The sequence below is a fragment of the Lepidochelys kempii genome, chromosome 2 (assembly GCF_965140265.1).
Source record: "Lepidochelys kempii isolate rLepKem1 chromosome 2, rLepKem1.hap2, whole genome shotgun sequence".
NCBI lineage: Eukaryota > Metazoa > Chordata > Testudines > Cheloniidae > Lepidochelys > Lepidochelys kempii.
The window spans coordinates 122,785,212-122,804,177 of record NC_133257.1 but is presented as its reverse complement, the minus strand read 5'-3'; the positions used below and the strand labels follow the sequence as shown (position 1 = coordinate 122,804,177).

General features: G+C 42.1%; 2 protein-coding genes across 11 annotated transcripts in view; one reads left to right on the top strand and one right to left on the bottom strand.

Annotated features, from left to right (window-relative positions):
• The window catches only part of PIGN (phosphatidylinositol glycan anchor biosynthesis class N), a 169,830-nt gene that overhangs the window by 128,578 nt on the left and 22,286 nt on the right, over positions 1-18,966 (bottom strand). For all 9 annotated transcript variants that reach the window (XR_012157360.1, XM_073332239.1, XM_073332240.1 and 6 more), the window contains 4 exons: positions 17,724-17,983; positions 13,964-14,085; positions 11,015-11,113; positions 1,557-1,663 (listed from right to left, as the gene is read on the bottom strand). Coding sequence is in view for 8 of the 9 variants with exons in the window: in XM_073332239.1 (XP_073188340.1) it covers positions 1,557-1,663; positions 11,015-11,113; positions 13,964-14,085; positions 17,724-17,950 (555 nt within the window). In the remaining variant the exon portion in view is untranslated. The remainder of the gene's footprint in view (positions 1-1,556; positions 1,664-11,014; positions 11,114-13,963; positions 14,086-17,723; positions 17,984-18,966) is intronic.
• LOC140907079 (uncharacterized) overlaps positions 1-18,966 on the top strand; it is a 32,234-nt gene that overhangs the window by 7,121 nt on the left and 6,147 nt on the right. The window contains exon 2 of one of the 2 annotated variants that reach the window (XM_073332245.1): positions 1,440-5,246. The exons of the other annotated variant lie outside the window; for it this stretch is intronic. Within the exon in view, the coding sequence (XP_073188346.1) occupies positions 3,735-5,153 (1,419 nt within the window). The 5' untranslated portion in view covers positions 1,440-3,734 and the 3' untranslated portion in view covers positions 5,154-5,246. Of the gene's footprint in view, positions 1-1,439; positions 5,247-18,966 lie in introns of those variants that run through there. 2 annotated transcript variants of the gene reach the window in all.

Sequence of the window (18,966 nt, the reverse complement as noted above, 5' to 3'; positions counted from 1 at the left end):
GCAGTCTTACATTCTAGTGCTTTATCTAAAGCCAGTTTTTAAAAACACTGAGGCTGCATCTACACTACAGCCGGGATAGATGCTCAGAGATTGATCCACCGACAGTCGATTGAGCGAGTCTAGTGAAGACCCACCAAATCGACAGCAGATCATTCTCCAGTCGACCCCTGTGCTCTACCCCCGATGAGAAGAGTAAAGTAAGTCGACGAGAGAGGGGCTTGAAAATAGTTATAACAGTAAATTTACATGGCAAGCTAAACTGATATAAGCCAATTTAAGAGTCTCCAAAGACAAAGGTACAACAATTTAACTAAATCATTTAAAAATTATCACACCTTAAGTTAAACCAGTTCACTTGTGTGTTTAGACTAGGTCATGGAGATTGGAAATGACACAAGTCATTGCACTGTGTGCGCGCCCACGGACTGGAGTGCCTAGCATCACTCACTCTAGATTTCCCCAAAGACAGAAAGGAGGGGCAGTGTGAGCTCATAGTATTACCTTCCCTCTACACCAACCAGCAGAAGAAGGCCACCCTAGGGGGAATTACAACTACATTATTTACAATGAAGGCTCACAAGTATCCTTAAATATCTACATTAAACCACACAAGATCAACTAAGTATGACCGTAAGTTAGAGTGTATTTTTAAGACATTAAATTGTGGCTGACTTTTATTATTGACTTTGTAGATTAGTTCTAATAGTTTTCCATCTCTGAAACTGGATGACCACCTGAGGAATACTAATACTTTTTGCCCCTATATATAAAGTTCAACATTGAATATTTTGAGAAGAAAATAATGTTATTGCATCAGAAAGTTGTAAAGATAATTCGAGCTTTGTTAAAATGAACTAATGTCATAGCATTTTGCTCTTGTTTTTCCTCAAGCAGAAACTGACATATCATAGTCTAGACTGTAGCTTTGATGTCATGATAATTGGGGAATTCAAAATATGCCTATCCCTTGAACAGATATCTCCACTAGTATATTAAAATATGTATGAGTGGATACCTCATGATACTATGATGAATGACACTACACACTTATGCTGGATAAAAAGAACCCTAATAGTATTAGCAAAGAGATCAGAATTTCCTGTCTCTCCCACACCAAAATGCTTTAGTATGGATATGATACCCTAAAATAAAATACAAACCACAACCACAGATCCTTCACAAAGTTGATAGAAGTTCTCAGTAATGGGTCCCAGATTGCTTTTAAAAATTATGGCTTTATTTTAGGAAGTCATTCAACAGCTTAAAACATTTTCTATGGAAGAACAAGCAAACCTTGGTATGAAAGAGTGAAGTGGAGAGTGTTCAAAAACACTTTTAGTAGGGTTCAAACAATAAATATTTTACTACTATCAATTGTAACAGTGGTAGTATTTGGTTCAAGGAACCAGTACTGTATATTAATTATCTCCAAATTCCAGGTCAGACATGAAACCTAAGACCTTATTACAAACCCAGAGGTAAGTATTTTTTTCTATTGCCCAGTTGCAACCTGTGTCTATAATGCATAAGTGATATAAAACGAAATATTTATTCACCTTAACATGGTCAAAAACCCAAGTGTCTAGTTTAGTTGCATCTTGTGCTCCAAAGTCTTCCTTTTCTGCAGTGTAACAGTATGTATAAACGTGATCCCCACTGGCACCTGCAAAAACAACAATACAGATGCAATATTGGGTAGAAGCAAGAAAATTAAACTTCTGTTTCCTTAATAAAAAAATATATAGATTACATGTTAAAATACAGGACATGAGGGAGCAAAATATTGATAAACCCATACAAGGACAAGAAAAGAGATTAGAAAGAAGAGATGCCTCTTGAATAATCTTAATTCTCTCCTCATTTTATGTTCTATTGTTTCTTGAGTTGTATAACTATTCTCTTATCAGCCAGTGTATCGATAATATCAATGTCAGAGATGGGGATATGATTCCCAACTCCAGGAGACTAAGGAAGTGAATTACACTAAATAGAATTAAGGACATTTTACTTCTGAATGAGTGTGTGTCCACACAGGGTTTAATGCAGTTAATTAATCCACTTCAAATTCACATCTTTAGTTAATTTGGATTAATTTTCCTGAGCACCCCATCTAGACAGCCCCGAAGAGGACGACTTTTTCACATAAGTAATAAATGCTTGATGCTGTATTTGAACTTAGATTTTCAGATCAAAGAGATTCTACTGTACTGGTTCTATCACTCTGACACAGATTAATAACTGGAAATTAAGAAAAGATTAAGAAAAGATATACCCAAAGGCCACTAAAATGCCATTTTACCACAGATATTGCAACATGGTGGTCAAGAGGTCAAAGTGCAGATCATTAGTCTGGAATTGGTGATCAAAGATGCAAAAATCAAATATAAAAAATCTTTACCTCTAACTTTGAAAAACTAAGACTTCTAACTTCCAGATATTAAACCTAATGTGAAACCAAGTGAGAAATGCCATATCATCGAGACTTTAATAAACGAAGTAACGACACTCAGATTTAAACAGAAAAAAAAATGAGTAAAGAAAACTCAAGGTAAGATGCAAATTAGTTACTTCCAATCAGCTCAGGAGGGCAACCACATTACTGTAATATGCAAGAATAATTTAGGAATGGATTGAGACCTGCACAATCTTCAAAGTCTATATCTTTAAAAATTAGGTCTGATGTATAAAGGCAGGCGTCACTTTAATGAATGAGAATTTTCAGAAAAATGCAAACGTGCAACAACGTGTCCTACTGACGTGGAAAAATATAGTATCTGGACAAGACAATCTCATTTTGTACACATTAAAGACTATATCATGCTGTCTTGTGAAACAGAGAAAAGAGAAAACACATCAAAGTACTGAATTTCTGAAGTCCTGATGAGATCTGAAATCAGGTGGAACTTATACAAATTCTGCAGTCTGGCTGAGCTTTTGAAGTCACAGGGCTCCAAGCAAGGCTATTTCTATTATTTCTGTATAAACTCCCAACAGGGAAATGTTTTTCTGTCAGTTCATAGCAACATAGAATCCAACTGATTTGTTGGTTGTTCAATTATATAGTGCAATTTCCAGGCTTGTGGGTGAACTAACATACCAAGCTCAAGAGCAAACATTTACCTGGATTATACTAAAGCCTAGCTGAAGTGTTACAAAAACTTCAATACCATTAAAGGATTTTAGGACAGGAACCTGAAAGATGTAGCCCTTCATGTGTCATCCCTGTTTTACAATGGGGTTTATTTAAAAATCCGGAACACATACTATAGTTTGCTGACTTGCTGTCAGAATAGTGAGTAGAATCCTCCAAGGCACTTTTAAAAATCTGTTTATTACTGTCAATGGAGTTGATCTGAGTGGATAAAGTATACCAAAAAAGGAGGCAGAGCTCATCAGCTTTGGTGGCTATTGCAACTGGCCTTGTTGATATCATAGGATGATGCATTGTTATACCATCTTCTGGTGATGGGATACAACAAGGAGAAGAAATTGGGGATCAGTCTGAAACAAATTCCTGTCCCTGAGATGTGCCAGAGCCGGGAAACCAAAATTAAGTATGCAGTGTATGGGCTGATTAGGGGTACACTCCTACCATTCCCCACCCTAATTTCTACCTGGATGAAGAATTTGTATTAATGTAAAAAAAATAACAGAGGGTGCAATGGGTCCTTCTATGGAAAATTTTGAAACACTTCACTGCATTTTAGATTATATTATGACATTTCAAAAGAGATATGAAAAATATCTACTGTGTATCCATCGGCGATCTTCCTGATAACACCATCCTGGCCACTATGGATGTAGAAGCCCTCTACACCAACATTCCACACAAAGATGGACTACAAGCCGTCAAGAACACTATCCCCGATAATGTCACGGCTAACCTGGTGGCTGAACTTTGTGACTTTGTCCTTACCCATAACTATTTTACATTTGGGGACAATGTATACCTTCAGATCAGCGGCACTGCTATGGGTACCCGCATGGCCCCACAGTATGCCAACATTTTTATGGCTGATTTAGAACAACGCTTCCTCAGCTCTCGTCCCCTAAAGCCCCTACTCTACTTGCGCTATATTGATGACATCATCATCTGGACCCATGGAAAAGAAGCCCTTGAGGAATTCCACCATGATTTCAACAATTTCCATCCCACCATCAACCTCAGCCTGGTCCAGTCCACACAAGAGATCCACTTCCTAGACACTACAGTGCTAATAAACAATGGTCACATAAACACCACCCCATACCGGAAACCTACTGACCGCTATTCCTACCTACATCCCTCCAGCTTTCACCCTGACCACACCACACGATCCATCGTCTACAGCCAAGCTCTGCGATACAACCGCATTTGTTCCAACCCCTCAGACAGAGACAAACACCTACAAGATCTCTATCAAGCATTCTTACAACTACAATACCCACCTGCGGAAATGAAGAAACAGATTGACAGAGCCAGAAGAGTTCCCAGAAGTCACCTACTACAGGACAGGCCTAACAAAGAAAACAACAGAACGCCACTAGCCGTCACCTTCAGCCCCCAACTAAAACCCCTCCAACGCATTATTAAGGATCTACAACCTATCCTGAAAGATGACCCAACACTCTCACAAATCTTGGGAGACAGGCCAGTCCTTGCCTACAGACAGCCCTGCAACCTGAAGCAAATACTCACCAACAACCACATACCACACAACAGAACCACTAGCCCAGGAACCTATCCTTGCAACAAAGCCCGTTGCCAACTGTGCCCACATATCTATTCAGGGGACATCATCACAGGGCCTAATAACATCAGCCACACTATCAGAGGCTCGTTCACCTGCACATCCACCAATGTGATATATGCCATCATGTGCCAGCAATGCCCCTCTGCCATTTACATTGGTCAAACTGGACAGTCTCTACGTAAAAGAATAAATGGACACAAATCAGATGTCAAGAATTATAACATTCATAAACCAGTCGGAGAACACTTCAATCTCTCTGGTCACGCAATCACCGACATGAAGATCGCTATCTTACAACAAAAAAACTTCAAATCCAGACTCCAGCGAGAAACTGCTGAATTGGAATTCATTTGCAAATTGGATACTATTAATTTAGGCTTAAATAGAGACTGGGAGTGGCTAAGTCATTATGCAAGGTAGCCTATTTCCCCTTGCTTTTTCCTACCCCCCCCCCCCCCCCAGACGTTCTGGTTAAACTTGGAGAGTGGTCAGTTTGGATGAGCTATTGCCAGCAGGAGAGTGAGTTTGTGTGTGTGTGTGTGTGTGTGTGTGTTCCCGGGGGGCCGGGGGGGGGTGTGGGGTGAGAAAGCCTGGATCTGTGCTGGAAATGACCCACCTTGATTACCATGCACATTGTAGGGAGAGTGGTCACTTTGGATGAGCTATTACCAGCAGGAGAGTGAGTTTGTGTGTGTATGGGGGTGGGGGGGTGAGAAAACCTGGATTTATGCAGGAAATGGCTCACCTTGATTATCATGCACATTGTAGGGAGAGTGGTCACTTTGGATAAGCTATTACCAGCAGGAGAGTGAGTTTTGGCGGGGGCGGGGCGGAGGGTGAGAAAACCTGGATTTGTGCTGGAAATGGCCCAACTTGATGATCACTTTAGATAAGCTATTACCAGCAGGACAGTGGGGTGGTAGGGGGTATTGTTTCATGGTCTCTGTGTGTATATAATGTCTACTGCAGTTTCCACGGTATGCATCCGATGAAGTGAGCTGTAGCTCACGAAAGCTCATGCTCAAATAAATTGGTTAGTCTCTAACGTGCCACAAGTACTCCTTTTCTTTCTACTGTGTATTAAGTATCTATCTTTGGAGACAGAACTGACAGGAGAGGGAAAGCCTCCTTTTCCCTCTATACTGCCGGAGGAGAGGAGGTGGCAGATATCAGCACCTCCCACATCAGATTTCTCTGTCTGATGTGTCTTCTCACCAACAGATTGCAACCTCATGGTAGGGACCAGAGTCATATTCAAAGAGTGCAGAAGGGATATGCAAGGTCAGCATCTTAGAGGGTGATGCATGTCAGTCTTCAAGCTGAGAACTGTGTATCTGGTTCCGCTAGTCATTAATAGCAGATTCATTAGGCATAACATGCTGTTAAAACAGTATGTCAGGCATGCTATATGTGAACCGGCAAAGGGTAGGACCCTTCAAGAAAAAAAGAGCAGTTACTCACATAATAAGTATGCTCCTTTGAGGTGCTTGCTTTCATGGATTTTGTGTCAGTGATGCAACTTGGAACTTTTGAACAACAGTGTTTGCTGAGGATGCCCCACATGCGGCCTGTCTGTATCTCTGAACCCCACAACCATAGTTCTAGTTAGCAGCATTAGAATTCTTAGCCTCATCTAGTCTCCATCAAGGCTCCAATGAGTTGTTCACATATTATTGCAGACCTACCTAAGCATGGACAAAGCCAAATATAACATTATGTCTCCTGAAAAGTAGAGCTCCTAGCTCTGCTACTGCGGCAGTTTCTCTGTCTGACCAATTCCCCATGGTTCACCAGTGGAAGCACCACTCTAACATCTATGTCAGAGGGGGACTCACAATAGTAAACTTTAGTATGCGCCCAGGAGTGAGGAACTCGTAGGGAGGAGGCACAGAAAGGATGAAGGCAAAAGGCAGTTAGGAACTGTAGTGAGGTGGTGTGGTTCCCGCCACCCCAGAGAAGGATGAGCCTCTCCGGACACCAAAGTGGATGTAGCCAGCGAATCCTGCACCCACCCCCCAGAGGTCAAGGCGCAGGACAGGAAGTATAAAAGCACAACCCCAGAGCTCACTAGAGGAGCAGCCGCCAGAGAGGCCAGACGCCTGCAGCCTAGCTCCCGGTTGGGAGACCCTGGCAACTGGTGGCGGACCCGAAGTCTGGCCTACCCAACCAACGCCAGACGCTGACTAGAGCCTGGAGGAGCTGCCAAGCCTACCCCTCGCCAGTTACCCAGAGGAGCTGCCAAGCCTACCCCTCGCCAGTTACCCAGAGGAGCCCATGGTGCTTGACCCCTCCCCCGGAGGACACCATCCAGACCCAGGTACCTCTAGAGGGGGAGTTAGAAAGTAGCCCGGGGACAGCCTACCCTAGCTTGGCTGCAGCACTCCAGAGCCTATGTCAGGGTGTTGCAGCCAGGATCCCCACTGATGCAGCAGTGGGTCTTCTGCCACTGCTAGGGCCCCAGGCTGGGACACAGTGGAGTGGGAGGGCCTGCGTCCCCCTGCCACCCAACTCGCAGGTGGCAGTCTCCCCCTCTCCCAAGTCCCTGGGCTGGTTGTTCACCTGCCTTTGCTCAGTACCTGTCTAAGGGCCTGAGCCATTGACACTCTGCTGCCCTGCCCTGACACAGGGCCTGGGCCTGCCAAGTATAACTGTTTGCTCAGCCTCTGCCTGAGGGCGTGAGCCACTGACTCACTACTACCCGCCGACTGCAGGCCAGGCGTGAATAACTGTTTGTGTTTGCCTCTACTGCTGCCACGGCGAGATTCCCCATCAACAACTGGAAGGAAGTACCAAGGTGGTGTGGTTCTCCGCCGCCCCGGAGAGGGACGAGTCCCAGCCAAACCCCTCTACAGGAAGAAAGGCTGTCTGTGATGGAATGTGAACCAAGGGAGCCTGGGCAGCAGAGAGCAGCTGGCATCTGCTAACAAAAGTAGCTGATGGACCTGAGCAGTTGGGTTTTCTTGGCTAAAGCAGTAATGATGGACTGGGGGGGAAAAAACTCTTTTTCTATTTAAGTCCAAAATTTGAAAAGTGGTCTGTGACTGATATGTACTGAAAATGGGTGAACTTGAAGTTTGGGGCTCACGAGGACTATGGTGGTTTAGCTAGTTTCAAGGCCAAATTTAAAACGGACCATTTTTAAAATCTTTCCTTGGCAAAAATTAATATATATTTGACACTAAAATATTTTAGAAACTTCAATTATCCTCTGAAAAATTAGTGTTAAATTCAAAGACTAAATGCATTCATTAAAGAAAGAGATACAGTTTAAGCAGAATTAAAATCTATCTGCAAATATATTGTACATTAAAGTATGGAACTGCTACTGTGACCAATGGAAAATAAAAGACTAAATCACCTTGGTCAAAAATCTTTCAGAAAATCAGATTTCTAAGGATCAGTATTTTGGTATTTAAGAAAAACAACAATTAAACCCCATTATTTTAGTTGGGGACAAAGAATCTATTATGTTTTAGGTTTCTCTACTGAAACATATAATAAATCCTTTACTCTAATAGACTTTTCTGACAAGACAAGGAACTGTCCTGAGAAACTATATTTAAGCATTGTTTCAGATAGAGCCATGCTAGCTAGTATTTTTCTCCTGGTTAGCTTAGACTGGAATATACAACCGTTGTGTAGAAGTTACATTGAAATTTGGATGATTTATTCAAATGTTTGAAAAAGTCAAGGATAACTAATTCAATTATGGAAACTATAATTTTACTCATTGATGATTATCAGACAGCAGGCTTTTCATGTGAGTGTTCTGACTACTTAGCTATAAAGCGGTCAACAACTGGTATAAAGCAGTGGTTAGAATCATAGAATATCAGGGTTGGAAGGGACCTCAGGAGGTCATCTAGTCCAACCCCTATGCTCAAAGCAGGACCAATCCCCAATTTTTGCCCCAGATCCCTAAATAGCCCCCTCAAGGATTGAACTCACAACCCTAGGTTTAGCAGGCCAATGCTCATACCACTGAGCTATCCCTCCCCCCAAAGAAACCGGGTGCTCCAGGTGAGGTTTGAACTCACAATTGCAGCATCAATCTACACAACACTGCTCTATAAGTACTTTGCGCTAACCCATTGCGCCACTGCAACCCCTAGTTCCCATTGGCCTGGAGCAGCGAACCGTGGCCACTGGGAGCCGCGATCAGCCGAACCTGCAGACGTGGCAGGTAAACAGACCAGTCCGGCCCACCAGGGCCTTTCCCTGAACAAGCAGCAGATCGGCTTTGAGAACCATTGGTATAAAGGACCATAGTTTGTTATTTTATATTGTTAGCATATAAAACAAACCTTTATAGTAAGCAAAAATAAATACCTCCACTAATATATAAAGGTGAATTTAACTCCTCCTTAGAAACTACTTATTTCAATCCATGTTCCAGAGTTGTATATGCTTCTTAATTACTTCAATGTCAGATTGTACCACAAGTTTCTCAAGTGGTGTGGTAATTAGCCATTTACCTACTTTCTCAAACAAAGCTAGTGAAAGATAGCACAGTACACTAAAACTGAATTCCACAAATCCTTTCCCAAGAACACATGGCTGCAAAAATGTAAACAATCTGCCAGTGGGCTGGATGCCACATTCTCTTCCCATCCCCCGCAAACCCAAGCTTCAAGCAGAGGTCCTGGGAAAGATAGATTACCCAGAAGAGATATTTTACAGCTAATCATAAAACTGTTTTTAGATTAACGCAGAAATGGAAAAAAGGAGCGGGGGGGGGAACAAATTATTCTCTCTTAATCCAATCACTGAAAATAATGGGGTTCAGGCAAAGTACAGTTACTGTCATCATTAAATATATTTAAAACAATTCTCTCAATTCTAAAATTATCTAGGGGGAGGAAGTCCTGGAGTTTATCATATTATTCTGGTTCATGGATTTCAAATTTAGCTACAACAGTAGAACGTACATTCTTCTTGCAGGGCTGGGGGGGTTCCTCCACATCCTTTTCACAGTCTCTAGGATCCCCAATTTGTCCCCTGTTTATATACCCTACTCTAAGTCCCCAGAGCATAGCCACCATCCTTCTGATCAGGACCGGACAGAATTTCCTTTAGAAGTCCCTTAACTGGCTGACATGTCTGCACATTGGGAGATGGGATTTACTATACGTTTTCTCACTCCTATTTTAGATGACTAAAATATAAGTGGGAATACAGTATATTGAAATGCAAACAATATCTAGGACCAAGCACATTGCTTCCTGTGTACTCCCAGCCTTTACCAACCCAGGGATTGAGAGATCAGCACTAGTAATCTAATTCTGAGCTCAAAGATAGCATCACAACACTCCATGTTTGCATTTCCATATACTGTATTCCCACTTATATTTTAGTAATCTAAAATAGGAGTGAGAAAACGTTTAGTAAATCCCATCTCCATTTAACATGTACAACAGGCACAGGAACAACAAAATGAGGAAAACTCAGTTTCTTAATGAAAGTCATAGCTATGTCAAATTTAACAGTAATTTTTAAATTACAGAAGTTTCAGAATTGCAACAGTATATGCAATTTTAATATCACACACACTGGACCTAAGAAACTACAGTTGGGGCTAAATTGCACTATTTCGGCACAGCCCTACACTGGAGAAAGTGTGAAGCCAGGAAGATCTTGATTTGGGGTGGTGCAGCCTGCTCCCCAGATAAGCCCAACACTTTATCAGCTGGTGTGGATGTGGGAGGAAACAAATCCTCCATCCTCTTTGGGGCAATTAAAAAAAACAAACAAACAGCTGCACACATAGAGAATAGCCTCGGTACTCATTCAGCACAGAGTTGGTTACTGCTTCTTTCCCTTGCATGGCATATCCAAGGATAGATAAGATTAGGAAAGCATCAGAATACACCATAAACAGTAGTGAGAAGTTATGCTCTATTTAAAGCTTGTTTTCTTTTCTGGTTGGTGATGAGGAATTTTTCCACCCCACTCCCAAATTAACAGGCTTCTTGCTAGAAAAGACGTGTTAGCATTCTCTGTGTTAATAAAGTCACAACCACCATAAGGCATTGCTGGAGAATTTGATTTACCTATTGCAAAAGACCAGGACTTATCCTACTCCTCTATGTAGTATTTCAGTAAGGTTTTTTTTTTTATAATTTGTATGTAAAATGTAATTTATAATACAAACAAACAAAGCCCTACAGAAATGCTAGCTGCTGGTAAATCCTGCAAATACCTCTCTGACTAGTCTTTTAAACCACATCATAACCACCAATGTAGTGTTTATCAGCTAATAATGTGCACAAATTTAAGCTTACCTTTAGCAAACATAGGTAAAATATCTGGACTTCCCCAGCTCCAAGTATATTTACTTTCATTGAAAACTGAATCAAATTCTACTGGGTTCTCCTTCCATCCTGTCAAAACAAACATTAATGTTAAAGGGTTGTTCAGGTGTAACAGAAAGCCTGATCTGGCCCACTGTCTAAAGATTAATAGTACTAAAAATAGAGAACATTTTTTAAGTTTTTATTATAATATTTAATAGTAAATGCTAGAGTTAAGATTACATTTGACTTCCATTTTAACCCCATTTGCTTATGCTCATAACTCTGGGGGGAAAAAACCTTTTTTGGCTGATGATCTTCACAGTTGATCTCGTGTCAATGGTTTTAGTAAGTTTAAGCAAAAACTGTCCACTCTTTTTTCCATTAAGCAAGGATGACAAACAAAATTACTTATTTTTTTTCCAAAGTAAGATAATTTAAAGACTTTATTTTGTGCATGCATAATTCAAAATTGGTTGAACTTTACTAGTACCCATGGAAGAGTAACCTCCAGGCTAATACCTGTATTAATAAGAGAGTTATAAGTGATTGAAAGTTTGGTCTTCTCCATGTGTAGTACAAAGATTCCACCAGGTTTAGAGTTCAAGTACTACCTATAAGACTGGAGAATAACGTGAATATCTGATAGTTTTCCAGTCATGCTGTAAGGTTCATTTGTTGCCCAGGCATTTAAAGAGAGAGAGGGAATTGAGGGAGAAAGGAGAGGGGTTACCTCCTGTTGGAGCACTAAGAGGCTGTGCGTAATTTCATTCACCTTTAATGGAACAAGCAATCTATTTGTTATATGAGTTAATGACTGGAGATTAATTTTAAAAATTGTCAGGGCACTTAGAGCACTGGCTGTATGCTTGTTAGTTAAATTACCATCTTCTAATAAATTTAAAAGAATAAATAAATAAATAAAACATAATCTAGTTGTTTTATAGTTATATGAATGAGCTTGATTTGCACAGCTGTGTATTGGTCTATCTACGTAACTATGGAAGTACAAAGTGAAAGCTCTGCAATATATACTTTGGGGATAAATCCCACGTCGGCCCAATAGGGATGGATTACAAAACTCTCTTTTGAACAGCATTGAAAAAACACTGCCAGCACTCAAAAATTAATAGTAGCCTTATTTATTTCTAGCTTCTATAAATGTCTGTGACACAATCAAAGGGACACAGGAAAGAATTAAGGAATGAAGCAGTTTGTGCTCCTCTGACACTAGAAACTAAATATTATTTGTCTTTTTGGTATATCTCATCTCCACCAATCTGGGGAGACATAATTGGGATTTCCGCACCCATACCCTCAGCTCTTATTTTTATAAAGTAAAAAAACACAGCTCTTGTCAAAAGAGCTAGACTGATAGCCTTGAAGACTGAAGCCCTCAGTACATGTAATTTAGCACTCAGTACATGTAAAGCAGTCAGAGGAAGCTCATGCTTAACCCTTGCTATCCTGCCAATGTACCTCAACTCTGTTCTGGATGGACAAGTTTATTCACCATGTCCATTCAATGATTGGCCTTTCTGCTGAGACTGCATCCAAACTTGGCCAGTTGTGAATAAGGACACCCATTCATTAGGATCAGGACTAAGACCATCAACTAATTTTATTTAGGCAAAGGTTCAAACGAATAAATAAATAATAATTTTTAAAAGACCAGTCTTTATAATAGGTTTGCCATCTGGCTCGCCTTGAGGGCCAGCGGCCTCCCATATTCTGTGTTCCTGTCCCTTGACCTCTGGCCCCAATCTCTAGATTTCTAGTGAGTAAATTTCTCCCTGTGAGACACATCACCACTGAATCTAGAAGGAGCCACTTTGTGGTGGAACAGATTAGTGATAAGTGTTACAGCAGTGATGAGTCCACTAAGTCATCTCTATCTGAGGAGCTCAGTTAGCACTCCCAAAAGCCAGGTCTCAGGAATGACATCTATGCTTTGCTCTCGTACTGGAAAAGCCAAATCATACTTAGTTATAGGCTGATCACATATCCCTTCTGTCTTTGTATTTGAATTTTAATTCTTTAAAAAGCTCTCCAGTACAATAATTAACCCTAAAGCAGGAATAAAAATATACAAATCCTATTTTCACAAATATTAATAGTGGAAAATTCTTAAAAAACAAATTCATGTTTTTCAGTCTATTATGCAGACTACGGCCCACGGGCCACATCTGGCCCATGGGACCGTCCTGCCCGGCCCTTTAGCTCCCGGCCAGGGAGGCTAGCCCCCGGCCCCTCCCCTGCTGTCCCCCCATCCCCGCAGCTTCACATAGCCATGCCGCCAGTGCTCTGGCCCGCTACTCCTTTTGGGCAGCGTGGAGACATGGCTGGCTCTGGCTAGGCAGCGGGGCTGAGAGCTCCTGCTGCTCTGAGAAGCATGGGAAGAGGGCAGGGAGCGGGGTTGGATAAGGGGCAGGGAGTTCCAGGGGGGAGTCAGGGGACAGGGAGCAGGGGGCGGTTGGATGGGATGGAGATTCTGGGGGGGGGGTCAGGGGACAGAGGGCGTTGGATAGGCATGGGAGTCCTGGGGGGCTTGTCAGGGGTAGGGGGTGGAAAGGGGGTGGGGCAGTCAGGGGACAGGGAGCAGGGGGGTTGGATGGGGGTGGGGTCCCGGGGGAGCAGTTTGGGGTGGCAGGTCCCGGGAGGGGGTGGTCGGGGAAAAGGAGCAGGGGTCGCTGGATGGGGCAGTCAGAGGGGCAGGAAGTGGGAGGGGGCAAATAGGGGGTAGAAGCCAGGCTGTTTGGGGAGGCAGAGCCTTCCCTACCTGGCCCTCCATACAGTTTTGCAACGACATGGCCCTCGGGCCAAAAAGTTTGTCCACCCCGATGTAAACATTTAGTGATCAATTTTTTACCTTACTATAGCACCAAAAGATCTTATTTGGAGGATGACGTCAAATTTGTTGGAATCCTGGGGCTTGCATACCTTTAGCAACTGCACTGACATCTTCATAAAATCCAGCTATCAGTGCCACATGTCCTGGTCTAGATTCTGTTGGAACATGAGTATGAGATACTCCCCAGCTGCCTTTGTATTCTATGATATTCCTGAAAAGAAAATACAAGTAATTACTTGTGTGTGCACATGTGCAGAGTAGTTTGTAGAAGAAGAAAAAGTGATGACTAGATGCTGTTGGCATTAAATTCAAAACTCTCAGATTTAGTCTTGAACTGTAACTGTTAAACTAGAAAGTAGTTACCATAAGATAACTAACACCCACCAGGCATAATTACCACATTAGTCAGCCACCATCATGAAGATAGGAGGTTAATTGGTGTTATCATATATTTCAAGTTAATACATTATTTTATTTCTACTTTTTTTCCAATAGGGGTTATTCTTTTTTTCTAGTAAAGTTAGTTATTCTTTTTTTTCCTCTCTCAGAATTTTTTTTCTAGTTTTTACTTTCTCTGTTCCTTCATTAAACCTGTAAATTTCCAGATTAGGTTTTTTCTCCTCCTCCATAAATAAAATATAGCCAATTATATGTAGTTCTTGTGATAGTGTCCTTTTTCTGGGCTAAATTTCAGAATTGAGAGGGGTCACCAAAGAAGGGCAGGGAAGGCAGGTAAAATGGAATAATCCAATTTTATAACCTCTAACACTCATTAGTTGGATGTAATCTTTTCCCATGAAGACTGAAAGTGGGAGAAAAGTCCTCAAAGGGAGAGAGGCAGGTAAAATGGTGCAGCTGGGGAACCAAGAAGCGAGGTTGTTCCAGACCCTTGACCAAACCATCAAAACTGATATTTTGATTATGATTGTTGAGTAGTCAAAGTGAATATAGTGGGTGGTATCTCTCTGAAACCTTGTTTTCTTCTTTTGAGGCAGCTCAGTAGGTCTCTGGAAACCAGACAACTGGACAGGGTGGGGTCTCTCAGCCATCTGGGATCTACTATATCTTTGTTTAATTACAAGCATAAAGATCTCATACTATTGCAAAGTAGGCCAGGAGTCCTTTAATATGTGCAATGTTTCATTGGTGGTATCAGCAAAGACTTTCAGAAAAGGGGAGGTTCTGGACAGTATTTTGGTGCTCCCTAGAGATCCTAGAGCCAGGATGCCCATGATTGCCATGGAGATGGAATACACTGCAGTGTCAGTTGCTTCTAGGGAGGCCTGTAATGATGTTTTAGCCAGAACTAACCTTCGGCTATTATGGCCTGGATCTGTTTGCAATGTTCGGCCAGAAGGCATTCAATAAACCTAGTGAACTTGGAGTAGTGTGACTGTATTTCATCATAAGAGCATGGTAATTTGCAATCCTAAACTGTACGGTTGCTGAGGAGTAACTCTTATGGCCAAAGAAGTGAAGGCGTTTTTTGTCCTTGTCATACTGGGTAGATTAAATGTGGTGCTGTCTGCCACATTAATTTACTGCTTTAACAACCAGCAAGTTAGGAGAAGGATGTGAAAATAAAATTTCACAGTTCTTGGCTGGAACATACTAATTCTTAATGACACATTTGCACGTGGGTGATACCGTTAGCAGGGTCTGCCAGATGGTCTTGGCAGAATCCAAGAGGGCCTCATAAATGGACAAAGCCACTCAAGCAGAAGGTGTCACATGCAAAATGTCCAATCACTTGTGCTGCGACTCTAGGTCTTCCTCTAGGAGGATTTGCAATGAGTCCGCAACACATTTCATTAGCTCCTGAAACCGTTTGAAGTCATTGGTCACAGAAGGTGGAGGAGGCACAATAACTTTATCTGGGAAAGATGAGGAGATACTAGTTTACAGCACAGCAGCCTCCTTGTCTGCTCTGGCCTCTTGCTCCTCAAAGTTTTCCTCCGATTGTTGAGGTAGTGAAGAAGGAACAGATGGAAGAGGGGACTGCCTCCCCAGTGGTCCTGACCAGAAAGGCTGGGAGCCCGAGAACTGTTGTCAGTAGGCAGCTGTAGCCAGACAGACAGCCCCCCCCCCTCAGACCAGCATTGCTGGAAACACAGGAGGAAGCAGGAACAGGGCACTTAACATATATTCCAGCACAGCCTTTGAAGCTGTGAAAAGCACAGGTGTGCTGCTACAATGTGCCTCTGGGAACAGACACGACGATTACGCTCACAGCAGGCAGAGGCCCTGTGACAGACATGGCTCTTAGCCCCTACTAAATAGCGTGATGCACACACACCAACATCCTAGGTGGGAAAATATTTACCCTGATAAAAGAAATGTCCAGTAGTCGACACTTATTGTTTCTCTCCCTTGCAAGTGTAAACTACTCTTGCGAAAGCTGGCGTCACCCAGACAGACCAGCCTCAATTTGGCATAAGAAAGGAGAAAGAGAATAAAGGAGTACAGAGGTATAAGTAGGGGACCTACAGCACCATGATTTTGGAGTGCTTTTCACTATCTATCTGCTGGTCAGATAAGTGACAGCCTCCCAAGGCTTCTGCAGCTAAGAGGGTCCCTAAGCCTTGTCCCTTATTCGTCTTTCCGCGGAATTGAGTGACCGATCCTGGCTTGGCACCACTGGAATCGAGAGATGCAAGGAGGGTAAGAAGCACCCACACCTGATCTCCTATCTTTAGTGTACACATATTTTGAAATAGAGCTCTATACTTTGTTTTCTTTCTTTGGGATTGTGGCTTCAGTTTTGTAACTTGTTTGTGTGTGTAACATCTCTACATTTAAATAAGTAGGCACTAGCAATTTTGTAACCACATGATTAGAATCTAGCTTAATAAATTTTGGTAACCATTTGTGCATAAGCCTGACTTGTTTTCTCTGGTTTACTGTAAAGCAGCCAACACAATTAAAGAACCTCAGCCGTTTTGGCTCTAAAGCCTGGCCATTAGGTGAGAGTACTAAGAGCCTAGCGTTGAGTTGTGCCGCCTCCACGGGGCAAACTCTTGGGGCACCTGTCAGTCAATCCTGGCTGCCCGCTGCGAAGGAGCTCTGAGCTCTAGCAGTTAAAGTCACGGGTGTGGAGAGGCTCTTAGTGCTGCCATTGGGGCACCTGTCAGTCAGTATTGACTGCCCGCTGCGAAGGAGCTCTGAGCTCTAGCAGTTAAAGTCACGGGTGGTTAGGACCTTGGGGCATCCGTCAGCCTAGCCCGGGCTGCCCGCCACGAAGGGACAGTGCGTCCTAGCAGTTAAAGTCACGGATGGTATAAACGGGCATAGCTGGCACCTCACCAAACATCCTTGGCCGTCGGCTAACAGCAGCTAAGGACCCAAATATGGTCACTAAGGAGGATCATAGGGTCTAGGAGATGGCTTCCACTGCCTGAGGAGAAGCCTGGGTTTGTCTCACATGAATCGTCCCTATCCTTGAAGGCGACACGGAAGGAGCCCCTATTTTTGTAGGTAGGGGAATCTTGCACAGAAATATGGGAATCTGAAGAGATATCCTCCACATCATCCAAAGGGGGAGCTCTTTGGTGGGGAGTCAGGTGCTACCAGGGAGCTAGGTAACACTACATCAATTTAAATTCAGTTCATGTTTTAATAATTTTCTTCACAATCATGAAGGTTGAATTTGTATTCATTTATTTTTGTGGAACATAATTCTGCAACAAACTGCTCAGCCCTGGAATCACAGAGGACCTGGGTATAAACTGCCACTATTTCTGAGGCTGTTTCTCTTCTCCCTAAGAGGAGGCAATTTGGTAAAATGTTTAATGGTTAACTTGCACCATGACTTAACACTTCTTTCCTAAAAATTTTATCAGACACACTTACCTAAGGTAAGGTGCTCGAGGAGTACCATTATCATCTATTTCATACAGTGTATCTGCCCGCAAGCCATCAGCAACAAAAAGCACTAGTCGCTTTGCAGGTGGTGGTAATGGAGTACGCTGAGGAGTCATGCCATGAACCAAAGGAGAGGTGAAGTAGATGTCAAAAATTGAGGCCAAGAACACACAATGCACAAGGAGACCAGCCATTATGAAGATCAGCATATTCATGGTGACAGGTAGTTCCTAAAGCAAAGTTCAACACTGAGAGAGGGAGAAAAATACAGGAAGTGAGTTTAGTCAGTCAAATGAAACTTATTATGATCAATACTTATTATGGAAAGGCAATAACCTCACCATACTTAGAGATACAAGCAGCTTTCATTATAAATCCCTACTATACAGTCTGCTCCGCTCTCCCAATAATTTTAGCCTGAACATTGCCATGTACTCTAAAAGCAAAGAAGAATGTTTCAAAATGTTTTCAAGTTACAGGTCATTAAAAAGCTTCCCTGGTTTGAAATATTGTCTTTTCCTCAATAAATAGATAAAAAGTTTATTGTCCCAGTCAAAACTGCTAGTTACTATTCCTTCAAGATTTTCAGATAGTTACTAAGTCTTGGAAATTCATTTGTGGTCTGTAGTTTGAGATCCAATGATTTCAGTGGGAGTGCCAAACCAAGCCAGCTCCCGTTAATTTCATTCGGGGTCTTTTTCCATTAACTTCAGTGATATCAGGATCAGATGCTACATATGTCTGTTCTCTATTGGCTGGTTGTTTGAACATGCTGACCTTTGTTAGGGAACTGCAGTTTATAAAAGACAAATTATCCCTACAGTAAATAGCTATCAGAAGTCTTCCTTTGGCAGATTAATTACTGGCAACTGTTAAGCAGGTGGGGTTCATTATACTCCACCAAAATATACAAAAAGTTAGAGTAGCTTGTACAATTGGGCTAATAACGCTAACTGACCTTTGAACAGTGCTTTGAGATCTACAGATAATAAAGCATTGTGTCGGTGCAAAACATTATTAGTCACATATTTTAGATGAAGTACCTCAAGCACAAAGAAGTTCAGTGACTTGGTTGAGAGGCACTGTGACCTTAGCTATGGACCCAGAGACTTACTCTTGAGTTGGACATTTTATGCACTTTTTTTTTTAATACACATTTTTATTAATGTTTGGAGTTAAAGTAAACTGAAGTGCACAGGTATGCATCGTTAGAAACATGAACATGAATATT